General features: G+C 38.1%; 1 protein-coding gene across 26 annotated transcripts in view; it reads right to left on the reverse strand.

Annotated features, from left to right (window-relative positions):
• Nucleotides 1-12900, reverse strand: part of DLGAP2 (DLG associated protein 2) — a 448813-nt gene that overhangs the window by 62712 nt on the left and 373201 nt on the right. For all 26 annotated transcript variants that reach the window (XM_050315350.1, XM_050315349.1, XM_050315348.1 and 23 more), the window contains one exon: nucleotides 3051-3262. In XM_050315350.1, coding sequence (XP_050171307.1) covers nucleotides 3051-3262 — 212 coding nt within the window. The remainder of the gene's footprint in view (nucleotides 1-3050; nucleotides 3263-12900) is intronic.

Consider the following 12900-nt stretch of genomic DNA (forward strand, 5'->3'; position numbering starts at 1 on the left):
TACCTATTTGTATGTTATTTATTCAGATTCAAATATGTATTTTTATTGTTTATAAATGTTTAATGTTCAATTTGCTGAATCTTTGAGCAACACAAACCAAAAAAGTAGCACTTACTTTTGCCTAAGCAGAAAGAGAATTTAAATGGGAAAAAAAAGGTCTTACAAAGATGCCTGATAAAACTCAAAGGAGAAACACAAACACATGTCAAACATCTGTTGAAGGTTAAGTGAAGGCTGTTCTAATTTTTGTTTTATCCTATTCAGGACAGTGACAGAAAACTAGGTTCATTTATATGAAATCTATCTACATTTGTTTTGCAGCCAATGCATGTTTTTATATTGCCAAAACTATCAATATTCAGCTTTTATTACAGGTTTACTGATGGTCTGGCAGACCCCAGTTCTGAGCTACTCTGTCACCCAAGCAGAGGACTAAGAGAATTAAAACCCCATTTTATTTCTGTGCACTAGCTCCCTCCATCTGGGTAAACAAGCTAAAAAGCCAGATAATGCAGCTGACATCTTGAATTATGTAATTTCTCATAACACATGCCAGAAATGCTATTCAGCCCTGCTATACATGCAGGAATGCTGTTCAAAGCCGTGGCTCCTGGCTCAGTAGTGTGATCAGTGGTACTCAGCATGCATTGGGGATTACTGAGCCATACTGAAGGAGCAAGGAAGGCTCCGTAACCATTATCCATTGCTACATCCTTCATAGAAATCTGCCAGACATAGAAGGTAACCACAGTAACAGGGAGACAGAGATATACTGGGAGGAGATGGGTTGTGGTGAAAACCCAGGTTTAGGATCAGCACTTTGTATTTCTGTGAGACAAGAAATTTTCTGTCTGCTTTAGGATTGCTGAAATTTGCAGAGTTTTGCAAGGAAGGCATACAAGAACCAGAATACTTGACACATTTCTGCTTGAAGTTCACTGGAAAAACCCATGTATGTTAGGCTGGCAGATTCAAGGTGTTGTCCTTCAGTTTAAGGAAAAACTGAGGACTTAAATGATATCTGTCTGCAGCAGAGTGGCTGCTCAATTATTCCAGTGCAATGATAGTGACAAATTCTCAACAGAGCCCCTACTAATATTTCACAGTATTACAAAAAGCTTCCTCCTTTTCCGACTGTGGTTAGTGGTAACTATGCCATGAAATCCTTCGGGGCCATGAACAGGCACAGCTGTCAACCCCAGTACATGCATCAACATTGCATCCCTGTTTTAATCAATTATATTTTGAGTGGTGTGTTTGCAATACATGGAAAACTGACAGAAGACACAACACTTGGTATTGACCCATGAATAACCATCTGCCCTCAGGATTTAACAGATCAGGAATACTTTTTCCTTGAAATATATTCCTTGCTTGAATACATATGTTTAATTGCTGTCTGGACCTGTTTGTAAGCTGTAGTGATCTAGGGCAGGAATCAAGACCTGCCACTCACTGGAAAATTTGTGCTGCCACCCAGATTCCTTTGTGGGTGGTCCAACTAAAGCTGAAAACAAAGAACAGCATAGAACATATTTGGTTTAAGTACTTGGAAAATTAGAACAGTCTCTGAGAACAGATTTTAGTTTGTGGTACTAGAACAGATAAGACATACCCTTCAAAACGGGGATGGCTGCAACCAAACTGTCCCTGGCCATGATACCTGGGCTACAACAGTGCCCAGGCAGGGTGGGACAGCGCTAATAGACCCAGGGGTCATGTTTGCCAGGGATCACTCCAAAGTCTTCTCAGTGTCCATGGTCAGGTTTCTGTACTCAGGCCAGCAGTACTTTTGTACTGTATAGGCCAGGTTTCCTCATCAGAAGTAATATTCCAATGAATCCTTCAGATTCACATTCAGAATTTGTCTCAGTGGCATAAACATAGGTCTCTGGTCCCCTTTGAGAGGCCATACGGTATTTTGATTGCCAATCGAGAGCAGAGACTTGTATATCTTGTTTCATGTTGTCTCAGAAATCTTACAGCAGCTCATGGTACAGATGCCTTTGGTTTTGTACCTGAATTGAGCCTAAGATATGCCTGACCAAGCTATATGATACAATAAAGTTGTAAACTCTTCTCTTCAATAATAGTGAAAGTTGGTGGTTTTCTTGCAGATTGCAAGCTAAATAATTCAATTCAATTATCTCCAAAGGATTTTTGCTTGAGGCTTTTTTTTTTTTAAATTTTTTTTTTATTTTATTTTTTTAAAAGATGTATCCTCTATGGTATGTTATAGATGGTATTACCTACAGAACAATAAACAACCTTTGGTCAAAGGTTTCACTTTTAATTTCTTCAGTTTATGTCCAAGGCAAAAAGATCAATTTTCTAAGTAATGAGAAATGCCTAGCTACAGTAATAGAAGATACAGATTTTAAATCAGGCTACTTTGAAACTCTTCTCATAAGTATACTTACAGTTTACTTATAAAATGATAATATTGAAAGGATAAAAGGAGATAAAAATAAAGGCCTATTGGAAAACATATAAAGCTACATATTTCCCTATAGTTTTAAGATTTGCTTTAGCTATTTAATAGGCCATATTGTAGGTAGTATGCATGAAAAATAACCCAAAGTCCTCCACAATGTGTTTAAATCAGTATGATACAGAACAGCTGATACAGCATTGTAATGATAAAGAAGATGTAATATGCCAAATACATGGTACAACTATATATTTGCTTTTATATCTAGTATAGAATCGAGTGCATTTTCTGTTTCAGAGAAAGCAATGAAATAACAAAGACTTATAAAACAATCCTAGAGAAGAAAAGTTCAGAATTTTGAACTTTTCACAAAAATATGTATGTATTTCCTTCAGTAAACATAACAGTCTTATTTCATGGATGGAGAAAGATGGCAGTTTTTCATCCAGTAATCACAAGACACTGTAGTTAATTTAAAATGAAGCCACTCAAGTTACCTTTTTATGTACAGATAATTTTTTATTAAGGATGCTGACCACTGCCAGTAAGACCCAAAGAAAAATTTCCCAAGTCATAACAGCTTTCGGAAAGGTGTATAACATGGTATAGCAAAGCTTACTTTGGATGATCTCCCAGTGGTCGTTGTCCAATGGATTTTAATAATGACTCCGGTCGAACCGATAATTTTGGTGATGTCTTGGGGCTAGTATCAGAGTCTCCACTTTCTTCATCTCCCATGGCCTTAATATAGCTACCACTTCTCATTCTTCTGCAGGGGATCTCTTCGTCTTTCCCACCAGCTGGGTATCCTCCCCATTCATCCTGAGGTACCTAATAGAGATCATAAAACACATATATGGAATCTGCTTTAATATTTTAATATATTTAAATACTTCCTTCACTTTTTCATTTAAAAAACACTAGTAATTAATTTTTTATTCTTCAGAAAAAGATCACTTACAAAGAAATTTTTAAGGTCCCTAGATGATTTGGCCATTTAATTCTGACTTGAAAGTTGGAAAATTTCAGTTTATAAATGTTGGAAGCCAAGGAACAACCAAGCTGAGCTGCTATATCTAATTGTAGACATGCTCTAAATTGCAGGAAGGAGCTTAGCTTAACCTCTTAAAAGTTTGCACATAGATTCTCAGCTGATAACAGTAAGTTCATCAGGTGTCTCAGACCTAAAACTCACTGAAAGCTGAGCACTTCAGAGTTTATTACCAACACTCCTTATATGGTGCATTGGAGGCCTTTCAGGAAGGTGAGAGTTGTATTTAATCTAAACTAAGCTGTGATCTTGTCAAAAGTGGATAGGACTGTGATTTAGGGTAAACTTCTGTGAGGAAAAAACAAAAGTGGTAATTTGTCTTTTTTCTTATTTAGAAACGGTAAAGTAGTTCATAGAGACCATAATGTAATGGTAATGCAACCAGTTAATCAATACATGTGGTTGCAGCTGTTTTTATGCAGTTGAGGTGGTTTTTCCAAGAGTAAGATTGGTAGTCAGATAATCCTGGTTGACGGATATGTCTCTACACCACCATAGAACTGAGTAGGAGTGGATTTTCCAATGCAAAATTAAATAAGACTTGTTTTAAGACTGTCTTTTCCAGTTTCGCTTTCTTTTTTTTGTTTGGTTGGTTGGTTGTTTGAGGTTTTGTTTGGTTGGTTTTTTGTGTTTTGGTTTGGTTTGGTTTTGGTTTTTTTTGGTTTTGTTTTTTGTTTCATCTTCCAAGGTGCTGAGTCGTTGGTTCTAATCTAGACACACACTTGAGCATTTACTCAGGACAAGGGGACATTGGCTCAAGCTCTGCCAGGGGAAGTTTAGGTTAGATGTTAGGAAGAAATTCTTTACAGAGAGGGTGATCAGGCATTGGAACGGCCTGCCCAGAGAGGTGGTGGATTCACCATCTCTGGAAGTTTTTAAAAAGAGATTGGACATGGCCCTTAGTGCCATGATATAGTAATTAGAGTTGGATCAGGGGTTGGACTTGATGATCTTGGAGGTCTTTTCCAACCCAATCTATTCTATGATTCTATGATTCTATGATATAAGCAACTCTATAAAATGCATTATAAGGACTCATGGTTAAAAAGAAGGGTGTGACAGAGTTCATCAGTGCACTTGTCAGCATCAAATCCTTTATCAACATAATGACTTCATATATATTAAGCAGTATAATGGTATTATTTACTATTATAATATGAATTTGAAACTCTAGTTAAATATATATTTAGGAGTTTCTGCAAAGCGGGATGTCTAATAAAGATTTTAAAAGTCAAACATATTTGAGACTTTAGAGTCTCTAGACAGAGTTCATTGCAGAGCTGAAGCAAATGCTCCAGTTGGTTTCAGCAGTCTTGCAGATTGGATTTAAATAACTAACATGATCTGCCTGTCATCTTTACTGTCCTTCCAAGACAAATAAATCAGCCACACATACCCCGTGAACAGACTTGGTGCTTTGAGTCTGAAAAAGGGATTAAGGGGGAAACGAATTTTTAAAAGGGGGTGAACAAGTGAAAATAGAGATACTAAATTAAAGAAACAGGACAGAAAAAAAAAAAAAGAGAAGATGAAGTCAGATAAGAAAAGATGAAATAGATTGCACAGATCAGAAAAAAGTGAGAGATAACTATCAGAGAAAAACATTATGAGTCATATTCTTACACAGTGTAGTAGGACAGAGCATGAATCTAAATGAAATATGGGCTATATCATGCAAGGAAACAAACTTTTCACATTATTCAGCTTTGGATGATGATTGGAAAGGAAGCATCAAAAATACTGCCAAACTTGAAGCCTGTAAATGGGATACATCATCTTCATTTCTTTTCTAGGACCTAGTATGTATGAGATTAATATTGCAGAAAGGTTTTCTGAGATTATACGAGGCCTAAAAAGTATTTACATGTAGTCGCAGTAGTCATAGCAAGTCTCCTAAAATACAAAGAACAGATATACTTTCTTAAGCATTTTTTAATCTACAACTGGCAATACAATTAACTGTAGAAGTCTGAATTAGAGAGCTATTTTATTAGTTGATATCATACAAACATACTCTCACTTTCAAATATTCTTTATGGCTAAAAGAAAATCCAAAAGAAAATGAAAAAGCATTTATTGTCATCTACATAGGACAACTACAAGATGTACTGTTCAATTTTCAGCACTAAAGCTGAATTATCATGTTCAGTCTTACTATTCATTTTCTTTTCAAACAACTCATAACTTTTTCATAGAATAATTATTTTGGCTTGAAACTTTTCCCTTCATTTTACCTCAAAGATAATTAAATAAAAAGTTTAAAAATACATTGATCAATAACCTTTTACTCAAATGCAGAAAACTATTACTTCCTCAACTTTATTTTGTCTGAAATTCCATGTTCAAATAAGTAGATAAGGACTGGATTTAAATGAGTAAACACAGGCGTATTTGTTGATTGAAGTTGAAATCTTAATTTAAAAGATAGGAATGACTGATTTTTTTACACTAAAGTATCTAAAAAGTTAAGCTTCTTCACTGTGATAAGGACAAATCTTACAGTTATATGCCTTACTGTTTCTGTTGATTAAATTTCTTTTGCTTTCTGTATTCAAACGTTAAATGAATTCACATAAAAGCTAAAGACCAAAGCTAAAAACTGAAGAAGGCCTGCTCCATTTGTGCTTGTGATGTACTCATGGTACACACATAGGCACCAAGAATCCTTTTCTAATCAGACTCCGTTGTCTATCATAAAAGCCTTTATGGTTGCAAAAACATTATTCACAATTAAAATATGTGGTTGGTTTGATTGGTTGTGTTTCTTCCCTTAAGCCACTTAAAGGAGCATAATACTACGAACATGGGGAAAATGCTTCTGGAACATGGTGAGCAAGTTTGACAATGTCTTCTCTTAAAAGGTTTCATGCAGAGTTTTGGAGAACAGCTGGAGTCTTTTTGCTGTCTTCAAAAGCCAACAAAAGGGTACTTGACATTGTTTTTCCTCATGGACTGAAAATAGAAGCAAAACATGAGTCCCAGTTCAGCCTCGTTCTTAATTTACTTGAGCTGATAGGTTAAGTACTTGGAAAAATTTTTCCAAATTCAGGCCATCTCAAACCCAACATACCTTTAAAGAAAAGCAGAAACATTATACTAGTGTAGGAAAGATTTTTATTTTGTAATATTAACAAAAATGTTTAGCATTGTGTAATGAGGGTCATTGAACATACATCTTTCAAAATATGGAAAGGCTTTGCAGCTTGAAGAAATACTTTCTTACAATAGTTACCAGCCCCTGAAATTCCCATCTGTAGGGTTTGTAGCTGTTAATTTGGAATAATTACTCTAATTATTGACTTGCATACAGTGATGAGGGCTGATATTTATAATGCCTAAAAAGGCCTTCCTTCTGTTCTGGATGTTAACATGAATCCTTATATATGTGGTTTCTACTCACAGAGGAGTTAGCCTGCATATTACCATATGAATTTCCTTTTGCACGAACAATGAGCTGGGCCTGGCTGCTGATATGGTTATAACCATTACGAAGAACGATGAGCCTCTTCCATAAATTCATGGATGGTTGCTGTGAGGAGCACCAAGCTCAGAAAATTCAAGATCTTTCAATTGTTCTGCTACAGATTCATTCTGGTAGCGTGCATTAGTCACCTAGGGCCAATTTTATTAAAGCACCTGGTACCTAACACTTACCACGTGTTATGGAGCTGATCTGAGACTGAACTTCAGAACCTGAGGTAGGGCTCTAAATTCCCCATAAAGGCATTTAGGAGAGTTAGCTCCTTCCGAGTAGCATCCAAAAGGTCCCTTTAGTTAGCAAGCAAAATGTAAAGCGTGAAGAAAAATCTCAAATGCTGCTCCTTTCTTGGGTTTATTGTATCCGATTGCAGGCAGCAGAAAGGCCCTTTTATTTCCCATCCACAGCCTAAAATCATCTTCTAAAGAAAGAGTTCAGATTATTTTTTTCCCAAAGTACAGCAGCCTTATTCTTTCCTTCCATGATCAAACAGCTGTGGAAGTGGGAAACATTGCTAGCCTTCTAATCAATAATGTTTCAAGAGTTCAGGAAGAAGATTTAGGGCTGATAAATAAACTTCTATACTCTTCTCTTTTGTCACTCATGGCCTTTTCATGAAGCACTCACAGATTGTCTGGGGAGGACTGGTTAGAAGAGAGGGACTTCCTGTACATAAAAGGGTGTGATGCAGCTTCATGATCCAGGCATCTACCTGAAAGGAGGGAGCTTAGTTATAGCCCCTAGATCAAACTCTCATGAGTTTTACGTAAAAGGATGTTTGGATAAAACTTGTAGAGCATCTTAACAAAGAAAGAAGTACCTGCTCCAAAGTGACATACCTCCTGCTGCTCAAAATGCAGTCTAGGGAACTAAGAAGATGGGATTTGACCTTGTACATGCTAAGGAAGAAACTGAACTCTCTCAGTGGGTATTCTAGAAACTTTGATACTATAAAAATGAATTTCCTTGCTTTAGAAGAAATGTCACAATCTTTGTTCTTCGTCAGAAGTTCATGTCTTAAAATATCCCTTACTACTAATTTTTGGCTAAATACCTAAAGAGTCACATGACCTGTTCATGGCCATGAAAGTGATGATTTCTGAATTTCATTTAACATCTTATTTATATCTCCCTTTTATAGAAACAGTACCCATTTGTATTAGCATAGTTCTCCTTTATCTTCTTTTATTATTTCATATATTTTACACTGTAGTGTATCAAAGTTTTAATTTGATTAAAGTGGAACAGGCTGCCCAGGGAAGTGGTTGAGTCACCATCCCTGGAGTTATTTAGAGATCCCTGCATGTACTTATCTATACCACATGTGTAGATGTGGTGCTTATAGACATGGTTTAGTGGTGGACTTGGCAGTGCTGGGTTAACCGTTGGACTCAATGACCTTAAAGGTCATTTCCAACCTAAATGATTCTATGTTTCTATCCATCATGTTGGGTGTACTGATTGTGCTCAGACAAGATCTGTCAGAAGAGGATTTGGGACCTTTGACTGGACTTCAGCAGCAAGTCTGCCCCTTGTTTCTCAGAAAGCATAGACTCTGTCTGTAAGCACATGAGACACCACATTATTATAATAATTATTGGGTTGGAACCAGCTCAAGTGTGTGAGGGGAGGGAGGAGGGCTCACAGAGCCCACGTGGCAACCCTGGAACTCACACAGCAGGTCTGCAGCCTCATGGGGCAGCCCCATAGGCTGGTAGCAGCTGTCAGTCAAAAGGGCAGCCTGGGAGCACACCGACGTTAGCACGTGCTAAGTCAGTGCCTTGTGGAATGCTTTGTCTTGGTTGTATGTTACCGCTTTTAAACTTTAGCCAAGATTCCTATTTCCTCCCTTATTATCAGTAAAAATACCTCCTGAGAAAAAGTGTGTAGCTTTTCCTTCTTTGTGCTACCTCAAGGTATTAAAGGACCTAGGGCTCTGCAAAAGTTTGGTGGTTGAATTTTTGGAGTCTTGTATTTTTTAAAAGTAATACTCCCAGCTGAGCTTGCAGTTCTGTGGCTGGGGTCTTACAAAGCAGCAGCATGCTATCAGGGCAAACAGGGATGGATTCACCAAACCTCCAGAACAAACTAGAAGCCATGGAATCACTCAGGTTGGAAGGGACTCTTGAAGTTCTCTAGTCTGGCTTTCAGCTCAAGGCATGGTCAGGTACAGCAGGTTGCCCAGGACAGCTACGAAGATGGTGAAGGGTTAGAGACCGCAATGAGGTCTCAGTCTTCCCTTTTTTCCAGGCTGAACAAGCCAAGTGACCTCAGCCACTCCTTATACAGCTTCCCCATGAAGCAGAAGGGGCAGATACCCATCTCTCTGGTGACCAATGACAGGACCTGAGGGAATGACATGAAGCTGTGCTACGGAGGTTTAGGTTATATACAAGGAAAGGGTTTTTCACCTAGAGGGTGGTTGAGCCCTGGAACAGGCTCCCCAGGTAAATGGCCATGACACCACACCTGAGTTCAAGAAGCATTTGGACAATGCTCTCAGGCACAGGGTGGGATTCTTGGGGCTGTCCTGTGCAGGGTCAGGAGTTGGACTTTGATGATCCTCATGGGTCCTTCCAGCTCAGGATATTCTATGACAATATGACTGTGTCCAACTGGGTTTTGAACATTTCCAAAGATGGAGATTCCACAACCTCTCTAGGCAACCTCTTCCAATGTTTGGCTATACTCAGGGGGAAAAAGTTTTTCCTTATACCTGATCAGAGATAGGTAATCTAGGCTCCCTAGAACTAATTCTAGCAGTGCGAATATGAAACCTTGTATCTAAGCAATACTAATGACAAAACCGGAAGAAACAATGAAATATTAATTCTTCTAGACTTTGACCCCTCTCAACTTGATTTTTTTTGGACTTTATTTCAGTTTAGGATCTAACTAAAGGAGTCAAACTGGCAACAGCAACTCACATTTCAAGACAGATATGCTCCTGGTGTTCCACTCAATTCTATGGCATTTGCTCCCAGCTTCCGGAATTTTAAAGGTGTTCCACCACTAAACTGCTGATCTGCTTAAAACCTGGCATATCACTTTACTATCTAAAATGAAACACTTCTAAATATATGACTTCAGCTGAGGGAAATGACTATCACTTCTTCATATTTCTCATTCCCAAAGGTTAAAGTGAGGATTACCTATCTCATAGGATTCCTATGAAATTTAATTAGCATGCAGATGTAAAATGCTCTGAAATATTCATTATGACCTAAATCTTATTTTAGTAATATAAATTTCACATTTTACTAGAAGCACAAGCTGTCTGTGCATGAAATTAGACTATAGATGATGTGAAGAAAGATAAGATATGAAACATTATGTAAGAGAGACATAATTTTTGTAACTTTATGCTTTCTCAGCCTGGTCAAAAAGAGGAGCAGAAAAAAAAAAAAAGGACATAATCTGAAATGCAGGTAAGAGGTTTTCTCTTAAATCATGTCTTCTTCAAGGACCCTCAGAAAAATAGCCTTTGTGCACAGCTGCAAGTAGATGAAAGTAAATGACAATCTTGGAAGGCAGACAGAGATGATTTTTTGCAATGGTAGAAACTTTCCTTTATATTACAGTGGGAGGTGGGAGCTGGACCTCCTGTGTTTTCAAACATTTTTCTGAAGAAGGAACACCAACCAATTATAAGAATTTTCTTCTGAAGTTAATGACACAAAGACATTACTCTATTTCCTGTTTGTGGACTTTGGACCCTATTGGTCTGGCTTTATGTAGGAGAGAAGAGTGCAGTATCTGAAAAGAGAGGTTTGTTTCCTCAGTAGCTAACCCTGTGGCTACAACTCACCCCCCATTCTCAGTGCACACTTTTGACTTGTTTCTTCTGTTTTGTTTTTTTTGTTTGTTTTTGTTTGTTTGTTTGTTTGGGTTTTTTGTTTTGTTTTTTTTTGTGTTGGGTTTTTGTTTGTTTTTTGTTGGTTTGGTTTTTTTTTTTAATGTGCTGATTCATTGTTCAAAGAACATTAATTATACAATGAAGCCACTCAAAAATCTCTGCAGAACATGCCAGGGACTCCTCCTCACCACTAAAAATGCCAACCTTCATAATTAGCTTTAATTTTCACATGCCACCCTCTACACCTTGAACTCCTTGGCATCTCAGAAGCAAAACAAGTTCTTGCAGCATTCCCAAAAGTCTGTTGCCATTGACAATCAAGGCAGGAGCTAATCTGAGAAAACAAGTCATCTTTACCCAGCCAGCCATTCTCTCCAGGCTTTGCTATGAACAGCCATAGTATTACAGGAAGAGGAAGGAAATCACATAGACCCCAAACAATATATGCTTTACATTGGGTAGAAAACAACTTGACTTCAGGAACTCAGGAGTCGGTAATAGATTGGACACCCTTGCAGATCACAGAACACAAACATAATATTCCAACAGGGAGATGTTTGGATGGGCAAATCATTACTAGGATGATTTACTGCATGATTTTAGTTTCTTATGTGTTGTTCCAAGCAAAGCTGCAGTAAAAGAAGATTTCTGTCCAGTGTACTCAGGACTGCTTAGTAATCACTTCAGTATTTTCTACAAAACTGTGTCTTTTTCACTTAAATAGTGCTTTATAACTCAACACTGATGAACTAAAAAAAAAAAAAAAAAAAAGTACCAGCACTATGTTTCCTAACTGGTCCTCCAGAAATGATGTGAATTGGAATTTGAGGATGGATAAACACTGTAACTAGTGTTGTGAGGACTCTGTGGTTTTGTTTAAGCTGTTTGGATGAAAGTGGGCCAAATTCCCACCTCAGCACCGTCTGTGCTTATATTGATGGCACAGGCTCTTGTAGTTTAGCCACCTGCAACCTTGCTGCTGTGTTTCTTTGTCTCTCTTTGACCCTCAGAACTCTGTGCTGTTTTGACATGGTAGAGCAAGGTGCAGTCAGATGGAGGTCATGGGCTTGTCTTTAAGCCTGGAGCTCACTGAGTACTTGTGCCATAACTTTGATGTGAGGTTGGGCTGAAGGGAGGGCTTGGCCTATTCTCAAATAAGAATCTGTTTATAGTCTTTCAGTCTAAGACACAAAACCAGTAGGGTTTCACCCAAGAAACCTAGGTGTCAGTGGCTGCGTATTTCCTTTGGTAGGTGATCCAGGATGCTGCTTTGTGGTCAGCTTAAGTCGCTTTAAAATTACATTACCATCAAATTCAGTGGGGCAGGTTTTCCTTAGGCAATATGTAGCTCTTCAAGCAATGCTAGTAATGGTCAAGTGACCTGGAGTGCTGCTCCCTGGAAAATTACCCTAACAACAGTAATAAAGATAAGTAAAGGTAAATGTTCAGCTGAACTGGTGAGTTGCTCCAAGCCCTGCGCCCATAACTACTAGGGAGAGAGAAGGATGCAAAACAGTGTGGTGTATGTACAACCCCAGGGCTTGCATACCTCAGTAAATGCAGACCCACAATCTTACCTGGAGGTCAGCTGCCCTGCAGCACTCCACACCCATGCTGTGGAGCAACCTTTGCCCCCAAAACAGTGCAGCTACCGCAAACATTCCCTGGTCTTTGCTAAGTCCTGAACCAACAGTGCTTAGGAAAGAGTTTAGGAAAATACTGGCTAGCTTGGATGAAAACAATGCCTGAGACAGGCTGAGCCAGTTAACAGTACTGAGCACCAGGATGCAGTGTCAAGGAAACTATCCTGACACTATGCAGTTTCACAGTAAGGTAGCAATTGTTTTAATAATGGAAGTCCATAGAAACAACAAAGATCACAACTTGGAACTTTGTATGCTTGCCACAAAATATATCTTTTCTGACAATTAATTTGCCATAGTCATGCACCCAGAGCTTCTTTTGTTATGTCTTTGCCTTTTGGGGCTAGCTCATAGGTGCATTTTTCTTTAAATCTTTCCCTATAAATTTAGTTAATTGCAAATTCTGCTAAAAACCAAGTATCAAAAGATTAAAGACATAAA

This window comes from Myiozetetes cayanensis, unplaced genomic scaffold, assembly GCF_022539395.1.
Source record: "Myiozetetes cayanensis isolate MyiCay16 unplaced genomic scaffold, myiCay2020 scf2-11, whole genome shotgun sequence".
Taxonomy (NCBI): Eukaryota; Metazoa; Chordata; class Aves; order Passeriformes; family Tyrannidae; genus Myiozetetes; species Myiozetetes cayanensis.